Genomic DNA, 20,867 nt, shown 5'->3' on the forward strand with positions numbered 1-20,867 from the left:
TAACCAGCATTTGCGTTACATGGAGAGGAAAACCACGAAAACCTCCCACGGTTAGCCTGACCTCAAGGAGACTCCTGATCTTCTGAGCCACAACGGCTAGGCCTAAATAATAATTAAAAATGGTTGCTTATAAAAAATTATTTCATTGAGATAAGGATGAACATTTAGTTGAAATCCTATTACCGCCAAACAATCCGAAGAACAATTTCACGGTTTTCCTTTGCGTGCAACGCAAAATTTGATCATTTAAGTTTAAACTTAATCTTGGTTAAAATTAATTATTTTTATAACTTTTATAAACATTGTTTTACGCCGATATTTAAATTGTGCGTTACTTTGATTTTTGGGATGAATTTAAAATTACAAAAAAATATGAAGAGCATCTCGTTATATTCACCGAAATAATTGGCTGCCTGTCAAAGACGCTAAAAAATGATTTATTGCATAAAATTCATTACGATTACTGAGCATTTCGCAGGAACTCTTTAAGCGTCAAGCAATCTGAATGATATTTTCGTGGTTTCCCTTTACGTGTAACGCAAAATCTGATTGTTTTCTTTTTTAAAAAAAAGACATTCACAAAGGCAGCAATGCTTATAAGTTATTTTATCTTTTTTCCTTGTTAAAACAAAACAAAATGAAGAGCATTTATTGATTGTGGGCAATTCATTAGCAAGGTAGATAGTCTTACGCGGACTAAATTATTATTACAAATATAATATAACATATATAAATATTTAACAAATTTACGGTTGCATTGCTTATATTTTGTTTAAAAAAATGTGTCCTTAATGTGCATTTTTAATTATAATGATTTTAAAACTAAATGTTTAATTATTCACATCCAGCAGGAAAATTAATTTACGAATTTTATCTATCTTTAATTAAAATTCTTAAAAGTATCCTTACTATTCGTTACAACGCCATCTTCACTGGATGCACTTTTACACGCGTGCGGCAACGTGATTAGTGAGTTTTGAGGATTTCTGTCTCATCCGAAAAAAATCACATTCAGTGCAAACGGTCCTTTAAAAATCTAAAAAATTCTGTTGTGTTAGTCATGAGCGTAGCCAGTGGAGATCACGGTAATTACTTTTAAAAAACTGCTCGTCTATTTTAAGTTTTAAGAATACATTTATATTTAAATACATATAAAAATAAATATGCATATGTGCAGTGCATAATAAAACGGACCACCCGGAATTACTTTTGGTCGAATAGTCGGATCTTAATATTTTAAGACTCAACCTAAATGGCTCGGTTGAAGGGTGAGCTCAAATTTGCTAATTAATAAGGGTAGACGATATTTTAAGTTTCTAAACCAAGCACAAAAACATTTTTTCTCTAAATAAACATACATTTTCTTTGAAGGATTTCGATTTTTGATATCCCTAAAAGAAGGAGGTAATCGCTATCTCGTAAATATGGTTGGACTCTTGTACGTACTTTAACTTTATGCGTATTTTAAAATATCTCGAGAACATTTTAAATGAAATAAAAAAAATTGCATTGAATTATAATATTCGTTTATCCATAGGTTATTTTATGAAGGCTTAAGTAAGTAGTACTAAATATGCTAACATATGTATAAAATATTATACTTATATAATTTAATCATTTAGCACTTTATTAGAGAGTATGATAATTTTTTTTTAAATTTTCTTTTAATATTATTAGTTAATGAAAATATATTATCAAATTTTACAATTCTTTTGTTTTTATTTTTAAGAAATTAAACTTTACTTTGTTTTTCGTTCATAATTCGGTCATTATTCAATTTGATTTAATTATTTATGTGAAATAATAATAATAAAAAAATGGTGTTTTAAAAGCGTTTTTTTAACTTTATTTAGCACTTTTTTAAACATACAAATATTTTTTAAAGAACTTATTTTTTTTAATTTTCTTTAAAAAATGTTGGGTAAATATATTGATAAATTTCAATTTGATTTATTTTTAAATTAAGAGATCTTTCGTTATTTTCGTGATCATTTTTAGAAAACGTAGCAAAACTTGCGTTTACTTTTTCATTTAGAATTTGAAGGTTACGATCGATTTTAATAATTATGTAATTATTTATGCAAAATAGTACAAGGAAACATTGATTTGTAAAAAACGCTTTTTTTAAAAATAAACAAAGTTTTTAACACTTTGTTTTAAGCGTATGATGAATTTTTTAACAAGCTTCTTTTTTAAATTTTCTAAATTTTCTTTCAATAATTTTAACTAGATATATTTATAAAATTCCCTTCTTATTTTTAAACTGATAAATCTTTCAAGGAGCGAAAATTTTAAGAAATTATAGCAAAACTTATGTTTACTTTTTAGTTTAAAATTCGAACCTTGCTCTAGTCAAACGAACTTAATTATTTATGTGAAATAATAATAGTAAATAAAAATTAATGATGTTTCAAAAGCGACAGAGAGGGTGTTTAGTACTGGGGGTAATGTTCGAAAAAACAGAGCATCTTTTATCATTTAAACATTCGGAAATGTTGATATATTTTTATTTCACAATAAAAATTTCATATGAAGTTTCAATTTCGCTCAATTGGCTATGGCTCATTTAGTAAAATTATTTTTTATAGCTTCAAACTTTTTTTTTCTTCAAAATTTAATTCACTTAAACTAATTGATTTCCGAATAAATTCATAAACCTATCGTTTTAAACTTTCTTTGATTTCTAGATAAAAGCTTAGTAAAGTATCTAACTTAAATTAAGACTGCTTATACCTTATAAACGATAAAGAGGTTCAAATATTGTAGCTACACACATTTTTTCAATAAATATTTTAAGCAAGATTTGTACATTGTAGTCAATTTATTTAATATCTTTCTTAAGCAAAACATATGTATCTTCAAATTTATAAATTGATTTAAACCAATTTGAGTATGGAGTTTTGATAGAAATCTGATTTTCTGTGCCTTGCAAGTAAATGAAATTAAATAATACTATATCGCGATACAAAATACAAAAATACTATATCGCGATGCAAAACTGACGATGCATCACGATATATAATTTCTAATATCGCCCAGTCCTAGTCATGACTATTCGTTTTGAGCTCTTTGGGTAATTTATTATATCGTGAGAATTTTATTTTATTGATTGTTCAGATTGCTTACAGTCAGAAACTAGCAGAAATTAATTATTTTTTATTAAATATCAGCTTTCTTCAATTTTTAATAAGGAATAATATTTTATTCTAATTAGACAAAGTGTTCTTTCTATTACACTTAGAGTAAGATTTTCATGTGTGGAAAACTTTAAATTGCAACTATGAATAATTAAATCAGTTTTCCATAATTCCTCCTTCACCATTTTAACATAGTTAAATCAATATCCTTTTTGAGTTATCTGAAGTGAAAGTATTAGAGTCTGATAAAAAAAAAATTGTAATTATTTTATATTTCTAACAATAATCAACTGCGACATTGAATACGCTTAAAAGCAATATTATTCAAATAATATTGCTTTTAATTAATATTGCTTAAAATTGTTATAATTTCAAACAAGTCTATTTTTGATGCTTTTTTTTATGACTAGGCCAAGATGTTTACGCACATTAAATAATATTTCTATTTAGAATCGTATAAAAATAAATCGAATGAAAAATATAGAATACTTTATTTCATAAAATGTGCTAATTCGGGTTAGAAAGCTCATTACCGGCACAAAATGAAACAGGAGAATAATTATAGTTCTTCAGAAACAAAGATGTCTGCAAAGAAGTTATAAAGTGAATGGTTCTAACTTAAAATAAAAAAATAAACTTTCGTGTCAGGAAACAAAAATCAATCAAATCGGATGGAGAGGATCCTTGATCAGCGTAAAATCTTGTTTTTAGGATATAACCTTTTTTAATGTCATTTTAGAAATAAAATCTTGTTTTTTAAAGTAATAAACAAACAAAACCAAATATAATAAAATAAATTAATTACAAAATAAATTAATAAATAAAGTAAAAAGGGCTCACGATACAAACTTTAAAAAAAAGTTTTGAGATTTAGTTTTTGTTTTAACCATTGAAATTATCTGCAAATGCATTAATAAAGCAAACGTCTCAGGAACGTAGCTTGTGATCTTTTTTTCCTCAGAATATGAGAGTTCTCGAGAATCATATGCACATTCTCCTGGTACTTCGACAGCAGACGACTACAAGCAAATATACCGGTTGTGTTTTACGAAAGAGCCATTCCTTCCTATAAACTCACCTCTTTGGCGATCATCATTTGGCATATAATGGGGCGAAGAAGAGTGCCAATCTAGTAGATAATAAAACCTAGACTTAGTTGAGAGTATTGTGATTGATCATCCCCATGCCCATGAAAAGGGGGAAGCAGAGACATTCGGTGAAACACCCCTGACACGGTATAGGTGTCATGTATAATAAGAGTCATGTACTAAATATCATCAATGGTTCCCTTCCCCACCCCCTACATAGTCGTTTCTTTTCAATCATAGCTCAGTGAGAAAAGGTGACTCATTGAACACCTGTTTTTTTAACATCTGGCCCTTAAGGGGAGTCATCATGTCTGGTGATTGCTTAGTCAAGGAGAGTTAAAACAAATAATTTTATTTGTCTTCTTTGATTCTTAGAAATCTCAGAAAGTACTTCCTACAGGGACTGCAGAACTCAAATTTTCCTATTATCTCTGTGCCCTTGCTTTTTTTCCTGTTATTTCCTACTTTTTCTTACTTTTTTAAAAATTATCTGTCATTTCTGCTATTCCCTCTTTGAGCATAGTGACAGCCAAAGGGGAATAATGACTCAAGGTCAAGTATTGCAACTGCAACCATTTTTCAATTCATTCATTTTGAATGCGGTGTGAGGAAGGTGGCAGAACATGGTAGAACATAAATTCTTTTTATTATGTCAGCTTCTGTGTCTGCTTGCTAATTTATGTTTAACTGGAGTGTAAGCGAAATAAAATCACTCAGCTTAATGAGGAATAAGATTGTGATACATGTGTTTTTCCTTCTGATTTCGATTAATGTTTTAGCGAAATGCTGAAACTCAAGTTAAACTCTTCTAGATAGTAATCTTTTCTTTTAGATGGATAGTTATCTGTCATTTCTGCTATTCCCTCTTTGAACATAATGATAGCCAAAGGGGAATAATGACTCAAGGTCAAGTATTGCAACTGCACCCATTTTTCAATTCATTCATTTTGAATGGGGTGTGAGGAAGGGGGCAGAGGCAGAACATGGTAGAACATAAATTCTTTTTATTATGTCAGCTTCTGTGTCTGCTTGCTAATTTATGTTTAACTGGAGTGTAGGCGAAATAAAATCACTCAGCTTAATGAGGAATAAGATTGTGATACATGTGTTTTTCCTTCTGATTTTGATTAATGTTTCAGCGAAATGCTTAAACCCAAATTAAACTCTTCTAGATAGTAATCGCGTGGCAGAATCATGGCGATATTATCGCAGAACGTTAGAAAGTTTTTTGCAGAAAGATTTTTCCTTCGGGAAGTAAAAAATTTTAAATTTCTTTTCTGCAGAAATTTTCGAAAGATATTTTTTAAATCCAGAATTATATTCAAACAATGTCTTTCTAGCGCATAAGAGAAGGAAAAAGAAATGCTCGTGATTATTTTTATCTTCTCATTTGAGAAAAATGAAGTCAGAAAATTTGCTTTGTTTTTCTCTCCAGAAATTTTCGAAAGTTTTTTTTTTTTTTTTTGCACCCAGAATTATATTTAATTTAAACGATGTCTTTCTCGCAAATAGGAGTGGAAAGAAATGCTCACGACTTTTCTCTTCTCATTTGAGAATAACAAAAAATAATGAAGTAAAAAAAATTTATTTTTCTTTTCTCCAGAAATTTTCGAAGGATTCTCCCCCCCCAACAGGAGCGCANCTCCCCCCCCCCCATCCAGAATTATATTCGAACAATGTCTCTCTCATGCATAGGAGGGAAAAGAAACGCTCGCGATTTTTCTCTTCTCAATTGAGAATAATAAAAAATAAAGAATAATGAAGTAAAATTTTTTGTTTTTCTTTTCTCCAGAAATTTTTGATAGAATTTTTTTAATTCATCCAGAATTATATTCAAAAGTTGTAAATATTTCTGATTTTTCCATTTTCATAATGAAGTAAAAAATGGAGTGGATGGTTTTGAGTCCTGACGCAGCCAGCGACGAAGTAGAAGAAAGTGACGAGGAAGATGGAGCCCATCCCCTTTCTTTTCCAATTTACCTTCTTTGTTCATTTTATATTAAGCCTGTATATATTTTTATTTCATTATTTTTTCCCCTTTTTATCTTACTAAGCATATGTGCATTACTTTATCATTTTTTCTTCTTTTTAAAATTATTTTTAAATATTAATTTATTTCTAGTTGGGCTTGACAGTGTGGGGAGGGAGGTTGGTTATCGACCGTGTCAACCTTCATCTATGAAAAGGTACCCCACCATAGAATCGAGTTAACATGTCTTATATACTAGTGAATTGTAGTTGCAATTTTGTAGTGGTAGTTACACAGTACTCCCCCACCAGAATTATATCTGTGATAGAATTCAATGAATGGATATCACTTGTTGATTCAGTTACTATTTTTGCGAGAAAAGCCGGGAGAGCGTATTAAGATCAACGTACTTTTTTTTTAGTGCTGAATGTGAGAGGTGTAATAACTTCATGGTCGTAGTCGCTACTGTGTTGCCTTTAACAGTCGAGTGTATGCAGATAGACATTGCGTTGAATCAAGACTGAGTAGCAACAGTGCGAGTAGGAGTCACAAGTAGCAAGTCAACTGTTCAATGTGGACCATCGATCGAAGTAGGCGTTTCCAGATTGAAGTGGGCGTTACTGTCAAGATAGGCGTGTTCATTTTGAAGTGGGCGTTACTGCCAAGGTAGGAGTTGTGGTGTGCCTCGGCAAACACCCAGTCCCCAAGTTTGTACCTCGACAACCCTCCTGACCACTCCAAAACGAACTGAAGTGAGGTAAATCCAGCCAGCATAACCGGTTTTAAACCCCCCTCATACTCACTTCCAAACTGACTCGCGTGGAGAGAGGACGCGTTCCTCAACCCTTCTTTACAATTATCTAATTCCTTACAATGGACTTCCTTAGAATGGACTCGTTCCTGCCTATCTTGCCAACGAAATAAGGTACAAAGACACACTGTAAGTCCATTACAGCCTTTCAACCTACCTTCTGAGAGATTCCAGCACGTGCATATTGACTTAGTTGGACCCCTTCCTCCCTCTGATGGTTTTAACTATTTGCTGACTTGTGTTGATCGCTACACTAGGTGGCCGGAGGCCATCCCTCTCAGTGACGTCTCAGCGGAAACAGTATCCAAGGCCTTCGTCGCTCATTGGGTATCTCGCTTTGGAGTGCTTGCTATCTTGACTACAGACCAAGGCCGACAATTTCAATCCCACCTCTTCTCCTGCCTGAAGTCTATGTTTGGAATACAGCGAATCCGCACAACCCACTACCATCCTTCTTCAAACGGTATGGTTGAACGGTTCCACCGTTCTCTGAAACAAGCTCTTCGGTGCCACAACACCAAATGGACTGAATCTTTACCAGTAGTTTTACTAGGATTGCGAACTTGCTTCAAGAAGGATCTCAATGCATCTTGTGTTGAGATGGTCTATGGACAAACTGTCGTCTTACCTGGAGAGTTCTTTGAACCGCCTTCCGATGCTCCAAGTGATCCTTCAACTTATCTTTCAAAACTTATAGAAACCTTCAGAACTCTAAAACCTACACCTGCGTCCTGCCATTCAAAATCGTCATGCTTCGTACATCCAGCTTTAGAAACGTGCTCCCATGTGTTCGTAAGAATCGATACCTTGAAACCTGCGCTGTCATCACCTTATGATGGACCTTTTGAAGTTCTCCATAGAACTGAAAAACATTTCACGATTAAGAAAAATGGGTAGGAAGCCACCATAAGCATTGACCGGCTAAAACCAGCCTTTCTCTTAAACATAGACTCAACATCAGATCCCGTACTAGAAGAGAGAGTTTCAACGCCAGCAGTTTCAACTCCACAAGTTCAATGTGAGCAAGGTGACTCTTTACCGGTTATGACTCGCTCTGGAAGAAAAGTCAAGTTAAATCCTCGATACTTGTAATCACTCTATAGACTTTTATAGACTGTTTCGTACGTTTGGTACTAAGGGGGGAGTACTGTGGTGTGCCTCGGCAAACACCCAGTCCCCAAGTATGTACCTCGACAACCCTCCTGACCACTCCAAAACGAACTGAAGTGAGGTAAATCCAGCCAGCATAACCGGTTGTAAACCACCCTCATACTCACTTCCAAACTGACTCGCGTGGAGAGAGGACGCGTTCCTCAACCCTTCTTTACAATAATCTAATTCCTTACAATGTAAGTCTTCATTATATGTTTTTGTTGTAAATTAAATTTTTCTTTAACTTAAACCTTTTTTTATTCTTATTTATTTTTGTAATTAATTTTTAATTACGCAATTTAAATATGCATGTTATTAGCATGTTATTCTTAGCTTTAAAGCACACACGTGCTATAGGAGTGTTCACGTCACGTCCGAAGGTCACCAATGTGGGGGGGGGGGGTTGGTTATCGACCGTGTCAACCTTTATCTATGAAAAGGTTGACACGGTCCACACTTCATGAGCTAATCAATTCTGATGATAATCAGTAGTTTACTGTAAATAAATATATAGTTGACAATAGAAGGGAGAGATTTCCATGTCGTGATCTGTGGCAAAACAATCGCCAAATCTTGACAACATCTGGGCAGCGGTCTGCGAGAAACTAAAAAAAAAAAAAAAACATTGCAGAAAGGGACCAACTCCAAAGGCATAACTCTTAGCCAACCCATGGGCAAACATATACACGTTTAAAAAAAAAAAAAAAAAAAAAAAAAGCATTTGCTAGTTTAAAATCTATTTTGCACCCAAGGCTATTGTAGTTGGCGCGACAGATCACGATAAGGAAATATCCCCAAAAAAGTATTAGAACACTAAGCTAAATTGAAATTCTTACAAGACAAATCAAGCAACCTAATCCGAACTATGATTTTATTTACCTTTCTCATAGTAAAAACAACAATAATGGAAATAAAAAAGCACACTAGCTTTAACAGAAATTCAAACAAAGAAACATTAATATTCTTTTGCAAAAAAACTATTAGCACACTTTGAGAAACAAATAACATTTTGCATTATCGGTGATTTACTTTTTAATGTCTTAAAAGCTGTCCATTGGCCTCAATGACAGCCTCTAATCTCCGTGGGATGTACTCCATTAACTCTTTGGTGTATTTGGTGAAATATTATCCCAAATGCAAAATGGCAGCGGGAAACAGAAGCAGGACTTGAAGTGCCCAACGATCTTACTAAGATTATTAATGCCTGTGACATCGATTTGTACCCATCAATCAATATGTTGTTAAGAATTTTAATAACTCTGCCAGATAGTGCAGCAACAGCAGAACGTTCCTTTTCAACTCTTCGACGTCTCAAAAATTGGATTAGAACAACTCAAAATCAAGAACGATTAAATGGACTCGCATTATTAAACATTCATCGAGAAATTGATTTGAATTTTGAAAAAATCATTGACAGATTTGCCATAGTTTCTAAAAAACGCATTACATTTATTATTTAAAGATTTTGAATACTTAAATTATTTTGTATTGTTCCATTGTTCATTATGAAAAAAAAATAAATGAGAAGACTAGCATTAAAAACCCCAATTTTTTTTTCTTCAAAAAAAAATACTTAAAAAAAAATGTTTTTATAAAAAAATTAATTGTGGGGGGGAATCTGAGTCTGTGACCCCCCCCCAGGAAAAATTTCTGGATCCGCCCCGGGTAACACCTCTACAAAAGACAAAATGGACGTCCTAACATTAATAATTTCCAACCCCAATATGCACAATACAACCCCAAAACCATCGCATTTTCTCCACCATGTTTAATTGTTGACAAGATTCCCTTCAAATTGTTAAAATGTGCTTTGGTTGAAATATTTAAAACTTACTCTCATCAGAAAAAATAACTTGTTTTCAGAACTCCAGTGGCTTAATTCAATAGGTAAGAGTAAACTCGTCTCCCCCCCCCCATTAACCAGCCCTATGGAGAACATTTCCTGTAGTCTGTGGTGACAGTTACTTGCCAGAAGCTGACGGAAAGCCTTTGGCTAAAGTTTGAGCTGGATTTTGAGGGCCGTTTTAACAACATGCTTCCTTTCCCTATCATTTACTTTGGGCGATTAGATCACGAGCGATTAATCCTCTCTTCGGCCGGATCACGCCATTGGTCGTAGATGACATCACTGCTTGGGGGAAGGGACATGCTGTGTATTGCATAGTAAATTGGCGACAGATCTTGATTTGGCTACAAATTTTAAATCTAGCTTTCAAACGAGCTCTGTTTACACGTGGTATTAATGTTTCTTGTTTTTATCTATTAATGTTTTCTTGTTATTATTAATTATGAATCAGGTGATTTGCGAAAAAATATTTAAACGAAATAAAAATTTATACGAGCATATAAGAAACGTTCATTAAGCTGATGTAAAAACTAGAAGTTTGAAATGTCCTATGAATGGGAATATTTATTATAATCAAAAAGTAATAAAGACAATATTCACATTTTGAACAGTTTTGTGGTAATTTTTATTAGAATCTAAGTAAGTGATATTAAACAATACTGCTTTTACTTCATGGGCAACTGGGGCTGATCTAGAAATGCAGGGGGGGGGAGGCTAAGCACAGAATTTTGGTCATTACTTTGAACTAAATTTAAATGTTGTTTGATTATAAAGTTTTTAAAATTATTCATAACACAACTAAATAAAGATGTATCAGTAAATTTGAGCTTATATTTTTATCAACTTCGTTACTTTATAACTGTAAAAGATAACTCAAGGAAAAGCTACAATAAACGTATTTGTAATATTGTATAGCATTCATCATATTTATTTATTTTAGCTTTCATGAATTTCAATCAATTAAAACAAAAATACTGTCTGAAATACTCAAAAGGACATTTACCTATCTCCCCTACCCTAACGACGACATAATATTATGTTAACATTTACAAGGAAGAAATAAATCCCGAAGCACATGTTAATACAAAATTTGTCGCCAAAATCATACAAACACCAGCCAAAAGCCACCATCTCCCTTCCCCCAAACAGTGATGTAATTTTCGACCAATAGCCTGATCCGGCCTAAGTGAGTATTAATCGCTCGTATCAGATCGGGGTTTATCTTTTGTGGATCTTGTTTCCTTCACTAGTTGAGTTTTCTATTGAAAATTGAGAGCAATGCAGTTTAATTAGTAAAGTTAAAACTTTTTTAACACAGGGATGAGAGTAGTCAGAAAGTTAAAAAGAGGAAATCCAAGGATGAATATATATATTTATATATATATATTTATCTATACAAAAATTTGACAAAAAAGGTGCGACTTTTAAACTTGTAAGCCATGTGATTATAAATTCCGATGATTAATTTTAAAATTGTATGAATATATGAATATGAATCACATGCATGATTTCAAATTGAGAGAATATAAATCTCGATATGAAACTTTTAAATCACGTGAATATGAAACTCTATATCGAATTTTGAAAAATGCGAAAATACAAATCATGAAGCGTAATTTTTAGATCACGTAAATAGGAATCACGATGCATAATTTTTAAATCGCTCGAATACAAATCACAATGTCTAATTTTTAAAGCACGTGCTTTTAAAGCACGTACGTATAAATACGAAAATCGATGTTTGATATTACAACTGCACAAACGAATCACGACATTGGATTTTAAGCTGGCGTGAATACGAATCGCTAACTTAGGGTTTTAAAAGCACGTAAATACAAATCGCGATATTGGATTTTTAAATCTCGTAAATAAGAATCGCAATGTACGATATTTAAGTCGCCTGAATAAGAATCGCAACTAAATCAGGAAAATACGAAAATCGATGATTGATATTAAAATCGCGTGGATAAGAATCGAGATATTTGCAGATTCTGGACTTGGGATTTCTAAAAGGCGTGTTTGTATTGTTTTTGCTTAGACATAATAAATAAACATTTACCAGATTAATTGAATAAGCAAATAAATATTTTTACCGCAAATCCACCTCTATTTTTTTTAAATTTTTTATTTTATCGTTTGCTTTCACGCTAGATAACAGGGTCAATTGTTTGAATTGCGAAAATACGAGCTTTCGGGCGGACGAATAAAAATACTTAAAATCTTATTTTCTGTGCGTAAAAGCGGAGAAAATAGCTAAAATAAGTAAAAATACGGAAGGGTCAGCTAGGACGTAGTTTGAATTTTCTCTTTGCCTTTGAAAATCGTAAATAAATATAATTATTTTATTTCAACGTCTGAATTCTCAAAAAAAAAAAAAGCGGGACATTTATAAAAAAACGAAACTTTTAGAGAATCGGAATTTTTGATAAAAAAAAGGCTGAAATTCGAAAGGCAAAAGCGAAAAAATCTCATCCCTGTATAAAGGTAAACCGGTTTTTTTCACGGAAATGATTTTTAGAGAAGCNAGTTTTTGATAAAAAAAAAGGCTGAAATTAGAAAGGCAAAAGCGAAAAAATCTCATCCCTGTATAAAGGTAAACCGGTTTTTTTCACGGAAATGATTTTTAGAGAAGCTTCAGAGGGAGGAATGAGGACTTCAATACTTTCGCTCCGTGGAAAATTAAATTCTTCATAAATATTTTAACTTGTTCCAAAAAAAAAATTTCCTCGGAAATTAGCAGGAAAAATGAACAAATCTGAAAAAAAGTGGAAATCCGCGAATCCGCGGAAGAATCACATCCCTGTATTAACAGGATTTTTCTTTTTTACTTTAAAGACAAAAACTTATAAACTAATAAGCAAGCTTACCTTTCTAAAACCTTGCAAAACAAGTGTTATCTAATTTTAAAAATATCATATTTTTAGGCATTTGACAGAGCGATAAATCTTAATTGAATCTTCATATCTATTTGCAGATAGTCTTAACTGATAAGGAAGTAAACAGTGAGGCAGTTCACAGGCACCATGGAGATTTTGGTGATAATGAATTTAGATGAGAGAATATTAAAAATCCTGACGAAAAATGAAGTAACATAACTTTAATAATATTAACATTCCCTTAACATATCGCAATAAGACAACCACGAACATTCAACACTCTGCAGATGACGAGCGATAACAACTAATGTCATCAATGTGTGATTACAGTCAGGGCCGGATTTAAGCTTGGCGGGGCCCTAAGCTACTGAAAATGATGGGGCCCTTTTAAGTTCAATTCTATTTCTATACACCTAAAGTAAACTGTCGTATTTTTTATTGCTGAATATTAACATTATATTATTAAAAATTTGATAATATTGCTTGATTGTTAAATATATTGGTTGTGATGGGACTATAATGTAGAGCCTTTCTATTATTGTACATATTTTTTGAACGAGAAAAAAAACAGAAACTCATTTTAAGAACATCATAAGCACATTTTAAGAACAGAGTAAAGATTTGGCATGTTAGAAGAACCATTATATGTTTAACAGAGTTTTTTTTTTTCTGAAACTCTGAATATATGTTATTTGGAATTTTAAATGATTTTTTTTTTTTTTTTTTTTTTTTTTTTTTTTTTTTTNTTTTTTTTTTTTTTTTTGCAAATTTTTTTTCTAAATTGAATTTTTTTTTTTTTAACGTTTCATTTTGCTTTGCTGCTCTATGACTTAGTCTACATCTACCGGCATTGTCAATATTGGCGAAAATCGCCATTGTGGGTACGATATTGTACGATTCCCGTCGATTTCACATTAAAAGTCTGTTTGTAAAACTTTTCATTTTAAACTTTATTGTGTTCTTAAATCAAAATTAATCATTTAAAAGACAAAAAATGACGTCAAAATGTTATAATTCCAAAAAATAAATTTGAAATATAAATTTAGAGATATCCGAACAACACTCGGACAATATTTGATATCAATATTGTTATCGTATTTTTGTCACGACATCGATCGTTTTCTCTAAATACTGAAATCTACGATATACCACTCGGAACCGCAACCCGTTAAGATGCTGTTTATCATTGTCCGCTACTCTATTTATCTTTTGTCTTCTTATATTTAAATCTAATTTCGTCTCATAAGAGTTATATCTTAGCTCATAATGTAAGTGGAATGAAAGTTGTTTCGATTAAGCGAGCCCGAAAACACAAACCAGCTGAAAATGAAGGTGAATTAATGCACCTTGTTGAAGAGAGCGAATTCTCTGATCTTGGCAGGTATGTGCTGTTTTTAAAATATATAATTATATATAGCAAGAATTACATCGATTTCCTCTTTTTTCATGTCCAGGCTGCTTAGCTATTTAATTATATCACATTATTCAATTCTCATATTCGCAAACAGTGGCGTAATATTATAGTATGTTTGGAGGTGTTAAGCCTTCTGACATGCTTATGTTTATATTTTTTCACAGCTGCAACTTGTACGTTCGAAGAAAAATATTTTTTAATACTTAAACTAATTAAAACTTTAAGAGCTAAGTGAGCTAACAAATATATCATATTTGCATATTTTTTAATTATTAATTTGTCATGGTAGATTGAAATGTTTTTTTTTCGAAATTTTAAGATTTAGTATGTCTACTAGATTGATTTAATATGTATACTGAAGATTTAGTAAGATCTCTAATGTTGCTGCTAGTATGAAGTTTTTTTCTCCACCGTACAAGTTTGCAGATATATATATATATATATATATATATATATATATATACATGTGTNAAATTGAAGATTTAGTATGTCTACTAGATTGATTTAATATGTCAACTGAAGATTTAATAAGATATCTAATGTTGCTGCTAGTAAGAAGTTTTTTTTCTCAACAGTACAAGTTTGCAGCTATATATATATATATGTTTAATTATTATTTAATATTATGTTTAATGTATTTAATTAATATATAATGTTTAAATTACAAAAAAAAAGAATTGAATCATGAAAATTTTATATGTCTACATCTTACTTACCAAACCGAATAACTCATTAATCAAGTAATGAATAATTTCGGAAGGGGTTTTGATATGTGTATATATATTTGCCAAAATTACGCCAATTTCCTCTTTTTTTTTTAGTCCAAGTTTGTTAACTATTAAATTATATCACATTATTCAATTCTGATATTCCCAAAGATCTTGTTTAATTTTATTGTTTGTTTACTTTTATTGGTTCTGCGTACTATAACAATTTGTCTGCTCCTCTAGGACTAAAACAAATGTCTGAAAGACTTGAAATATGATAAAAATTACCTTCATTTATTTTTTGACAGAAATTTACCAGTTATATTTTAATCATGCATTTAAATAGTAACTTTTTGACATGGTCAATATACACTGATAGTAGCTTAAATTGATGTATTTTTTCTGTTGTATTTTCGTCAGTTATTGATGTTGATTTTCACGTGGATTTTAAATATCCCGATAAACAACCTGAAAAATTGGAATCTTGTATTTGGGTAGCTATTTACTTTTTGAGTCAATAATTCTGTCGAATTTTATCAGTTATTGCTACTGATTTCTAAGTTTTTAATTCTGATGTTTTTTATACGATATTTTTATACAACAGCCTAATCCAGAAACGAAACACTCATTTGAGGCGACCGTTTCGTGTGAATTTGTCGTCAATATTTTTTTTTCCGCCAAGTACTACTGCGTATTTAATAATTTGCAATTTTTTTTATTGTGATGATTAGTTACAAAAGGTGAAGGAAATAATTTATGTGTCCCCCGGCCTCCCTACAAAATGCGAAAATGTTACATGTAATGTTATAATAAAAATTACACGTTTAATTTAAAAAAAGTTATAAGTTTTTTTTTTAAACATAGCGCTTTTGTTATTTTAAATTAGTAGCATACATGTTTATTATTATGAAAGGAATCTTGCAGAAAGATATATTTGTGCTAGAGAGTTTTGTCGCAGATAGCTCGAAAAAATTCTGCCTCGAGGATTCAGAGTATAGCAGCTTTGGTTATACCTATCATTTCAATTGATGTTATTATAATGCTTTTTTAAATTTATTGTTGTGTTTTTGTCGGAGAAAATAGTAACTTCGGTAAGTCATGACAACTTCTTGGAATTATTGATGGAAAATCAGGGATTTGAAAATCTAAAATGTCGCAGATACCCTGTACATATCAAAATGAAAAGCAATCTATAGCTGAAAATGTCCCAACTTTGCAACATATTTTAACTGTTGTGATTCTTGAGTCAAATATGACTGTGATAAGTGTTTTGATGGTATTGGTATTTCTCTGCACATAATTTATACATAGAATTCGTGATAATTGGATTCGTAAACATACAATCTGATACTGCAATGTTTAATATATTTATGCGAAGGCCATTGCTTTGAAAGCTTCTCATATACAAAGTAAAGAACTAATGCAAGAACTCTTTTAGTGAAAAGTGACTGAAGTCATATATAATATATTATAAAAATGAAAAATTTAGATAATTCCTTCCTTCAGCAATCCCATGCCCGTTTTACTTGTATGGTCTTAATTGATGATAAAATATGAGATACATTTTGTAATGGTTATTAAAACATTATATATGTATATATTTTTTTTCTTCTTTCAGATATGTTATTTTGAAACCATCTGTAAAGGCTATCTATGCTCTTTTACTTCAGCACCATCTTGGAATTGGCGATGACGTATTGTAAATTAGAATGAAAAGGGAAACAGTGTTTTGAAAGCCTCTCAGCTGTTACAAACGCCATCTTGGGTAATTTTATAGACATAAGATTTTACTTTTTTATGAGTCATTATCTTGCACTAAAATGGATCAGTTATTCCTTAAAATAATTACCCTGGTCCTTCATGTTTTATTTTGCTTAGTTTGTATACTAAACTCTAATACTTTTACATTGTACAGCATTGTATGTTTCAAAGTTCAAAAGATAGCCACTCTTTAAGTTTTGTAATGTTTTTCATGGCGTCTTTTCTCAACTACTAGCTATCAGGGTTTGTTGATTTAAATCATAATTTAAATCAAATGATTTTTTTATAAAAAATCATTGATTTTGAAAGTTAAAAAACAGTGTTTTAAATTATTGATACTTTTATTGTTTTCTTTTCTTAGTTTTAAATTTTTTTTTAAATAAATTGTAGCATTAATTAATTTTAGTTATTGAAATTACTTTCTTTCTTGGTGTGTGTTAAATTCCAACACATTTGAAATTAAATTTTTAAAAATCTTTTTGATTCTTGAGATTGATTGGATAGCATTAAATGTGTACAGATTAAAGTACACATTTAATGCTGTCTTAATATAGACTTGCATAGCTGTAGAAATTAATTAATAAACATTAATTTTTCAACAAAAAAAAAATTCAAATAATGTTAGTTAAAATTCTACCTTTTGATTGAAAAAGCATGGAATTATAATCTACATTATATTTTATTAGTGGAAAATGTATATTTCTAAAGCTTGAGGTTATATTCGAAGGAAATTATCCTAATATGTCAAAAATAGAAGGGAAAAAAAGGGGGCTGATGAATTCAGATGCTTTTTTTCCTGATATAGTGTCATTCTTCCTTTCAAAGTCTATTTGAAGCAGTAGAGTTATTAACTGGTAACTGGTATTTTTTTTCTCATAATATATTTATAGTATCTTTGACATTATCAGATTTTCTATAAAGAAATTTTGTGGAAAAAAAATTCCAATGAGTACATAGATTTTAAAAAAAAATTTTTAGCTTAACTTATCTATTTTGATAAACGATTAAATATTTATTTATTGATGAATGACTACATTTATAAACACAATCTGTAGCATTTATTTTGTCATATTAAAAACCAAGAGAAAAAAATCTCACCTTTTAATTAAAATTATGGTTTGCTAATTGAAACTTTGTTTTAATAGTTAAAGAACAGGGATCAGTGTCCAAGCCAAATTTATTACCACTTAGCGGTACCTTTACAAAATACTTCACTATATCTGAATCAGCACTGTGGTAAGCACATGTTAGATGTGGAATTTGTATTGACTAGCCGGGTTCCAATCCTAGCCGATACTGGGATTGGAATCCGGATCACCTCATCGAAAGGTAACCAAATAATTTTTAAAAATTATTCAAGGAAAAACTTTTTTCCATCTATTATATTATAAAATATAATATTTTCCATATGTTATAAACTTACTTGTAAAGGGCCGCCATATAAAAACAGGCCCAGTGCTCCTGAAAACATAAAAACTGCTCTGATTGTATACAAAAGAATTATCAACCTAGGGATTAGCATAAACGCTGCTAGTAGTACTTGCGTTATGCTTATGTCTACTTTAGTTCATGTAATGTTTTCAATATAACTATTAGTCTTTTAATTTAAACATATTAAAATTAACCACAGTTCATGTCTTATTTTTTTTCAGCTGCTACCTTCAGACTGTTTAAAGAAACTAGCAGACTAGAAAAGCCGAAAAATTTGGTGAAGTTCTTGCCACCGTCAACGACCGGGAAGGCAGGAAGACTAAGTTTGCATCAACTGACAGTTTTGTTTTAGAAACAATTGATTGTATTAAAGAATACAATAAATTATAGAAATTAGTATATTATTCTTTACTGTTTAATAAAAATTATATTTCGGTGTGGTGTGGCTAAATAAAAAAGGGGGTGACTAACATTAAGTTAGCATACGATTAAATAAAATTTAGAGACTAATTATGTAAAGGCCGAAAAAGATGATAGTGGGGTACATAGGAAGTGGGTAAAAAATTTCAGGTAAGTGCAACCGAGGAAGATGCTGGAAAAAAAAGGAAGAGAAAACAACTTATACAGTAAAATTACTCACCAGACACATTCTTTAAGATGCAAACAACTATTTATTAAAAAAGATAACATTATTGAACAACTTAGTAAACATGCCAACAAAAATAAAACGGCCTCAGCCGAATACAAAAAACAAACAAACACTTGTGAGGGGAAAAGTAACGACTAACTATTTCTTCATTAGGAAGACAAGCGAGGAAACCTCGCCAAAAAAATTAAAATTTTACGAATATCGCATTGGTTGGACGGAGAAGGATCAGAGGGGCAAATCACAGAGCTGCAAATATTGGCCAACTGGCGAAGTTAATTGTTATGCTCCACGCTAAACATGAAGCAGGGTTGTCAAAAGTGGTGACACACCTGGAAAAGAATTTTGTGGAATGTTCTGGAACATTCTTGGCACCATCATAAGATCAAAAGGGGCGCTTTGCATTTGATGCAAGCCGAAACGTGGAAAAACGGACTTGAGGTCACTCCTTCTCAATCCAACAAAGAGGTTTGCTTACTGGACATAAATATAGCTGTCAGTGAAGTAACAAAAGGAGGAATCTTCTTTTAAAGGAAGAACATAAATACAGAGAAAGATTACTTTCCCAAGGTTACAAAATATATACTTGAGGCTTAAAACTTAAAGATTACATGAAAATATTGCAAGGAATTATTGAATACTGACAAATAAATAACATTAATTACAAGTGTAAAAAGAAGAAATTAAAAACCATACAATTAAATAAAATTTGCATATTACCATTAAACTGTCACATAATTACATTATTAACAAATTAACAATAAACCAATGATTATTAAATTAGATGAATGATTAGATGATGAAATTAGAATTAACAAATGATTTTAATTAATATGTAGTATACCATACTACAGTCGGCATTCCGCAGCATTCGTTTTTTGAATATCGTATTGACGATGTCGGTCGGCATAGTACAACGTTTATAAATGCAGAGAGATGTCGATCGACGTTCCCCAACGTTTTAACAATATTGAACAATATTGTTTTGCAATATTGAATATACGTTATAAAAGGGGTCCATTTTTATATAGTACAATATTTCGCTACGATATTGTACAATGTTCAGAGCTAAGTTTTTACGATATCGTTTTTGTGAATTGTGCTACTTGGGTCATTCATAGAAAAACATAATATTTTTTTAACGAGGGAAGTAATTTATAAAGACTTTTAGACGAAAATATATAAAATTTTTATTAATTTATAATTTTGTAATACTAATATTATATTTTACACAGCCAGTTTGCTAATGAAAATAAATTTGCCCAATTAAAGATACTTAATTATTTATAAAAAATATTTCATAAAAGAGAACGTGTTTTTTATATACTAAAACTGTTAAAAAGCTGATGAAAACTAAAAAAATGGCTTATTTACTTAAACGTGTTTAATTATGGCAGCTTTACTGTTCATTATAAAGAAACGATATTTTAATTTACTGCTCCGCAAATCAAAACATATATGTAAGCATTATTTCCCAGTTTATATGTATAAAAAATTTGCTTACGAAGAGTACTGAAATGAATTTTGACTTCAATAATTATTTATTTTAGTAAGCTTGCTTATCGCTAATAGTTAATAAAAGGTTTTAGTGAATATTAGTTTTTTGTTATGAGGACCAGAAATAGTTTTTAATAATTAATTACTATGTAACCAATTCTTTGGATTTGGAAACTCAAGAATGTGCCAATTTAATTTGTCAATTCAAATAAAATATTCATAACTATTTTTTGTTTTATTCCTCTGCATTCACACCTTCTATATTAAAGCAAGTTCATATCAGAAGGCCAAATTTTATTCTACCCATAATATTTTTTGAGTAGATGGCGCTACTAGAGTAAAAACATGTGTATGATATTTATTTATTATGTAATAAAAATGACATCACTACTTCATAGTGACGTAGATATTCGCCTAAGATTAGAAGGAAGTGAAGGTCCTATCTTCCCGGTGGCAACAAAATTCCAAGAACTTACCCTCTTTCAAGTTTACCTTAGTCGAGTAGTTTCTCTCACTCGTATCTCTAAAGAGC

At 30.9% G+C, this 20,867-nt stretch overlaps 1 protein-coding gene and 1 long non-coding RNA gene across 5 annotated transcripts in view; one reads left to right on the forward strand and one right to left on the reverse strand.

Moving 5' to 3' along the window:
* LOC107442981 (alanine--glyoxylate aminotransferase) overlaps positions 1-18,986 on the reverse strand; it is a gene marked incomplete at its 3' end in the record, with an annotated part of 45,601 nt that extends 26,615 nt beyond the window's left edge. Inside the window, 1 exon segment of one of the 4 annotated variants that reach the window (XM_016056703.3) lies at positions 18,833-18,986. Coding sequence is in view for 1 of the 4 variants with exons in the window: in XM_071180163.1 (XP_071036264.1) it covers positions 18,833-18,841 (9 nt within the window). 4 annotated transcript variants of the gene reach the window in all.
* On the forward strand, positions 14,055-18,594 carry LOC107442982 (uncharacterized). The gene is made up of 3 exons (XR_006225212.2): positions 14,055-14,260; positions 16,619-16,765; positions 18,414-18,594. It is a non-coding gene; the product is annotated as an uncharacterized lncRNA (long non-coding RNA).
* Positions 18,987-20,867: the final 1,881 nt, after the last annotated feature.

Source organism: Parasteatoda tepidariorum, chromosome 4, assembly GCF_043381705.1.
Source record: "Parasteatoda tepidariorum isolate YZ-2023 chromosome 4, CAS_Ptep_4.0, whole genome shotgun sequence".
Lineage (NCBI taxonomy): Eukaryota > Metazoa > Arthropoda > Arachnida > Araneae > Theridiidae > Parasteatoda > Parasteatoda tepidariorum.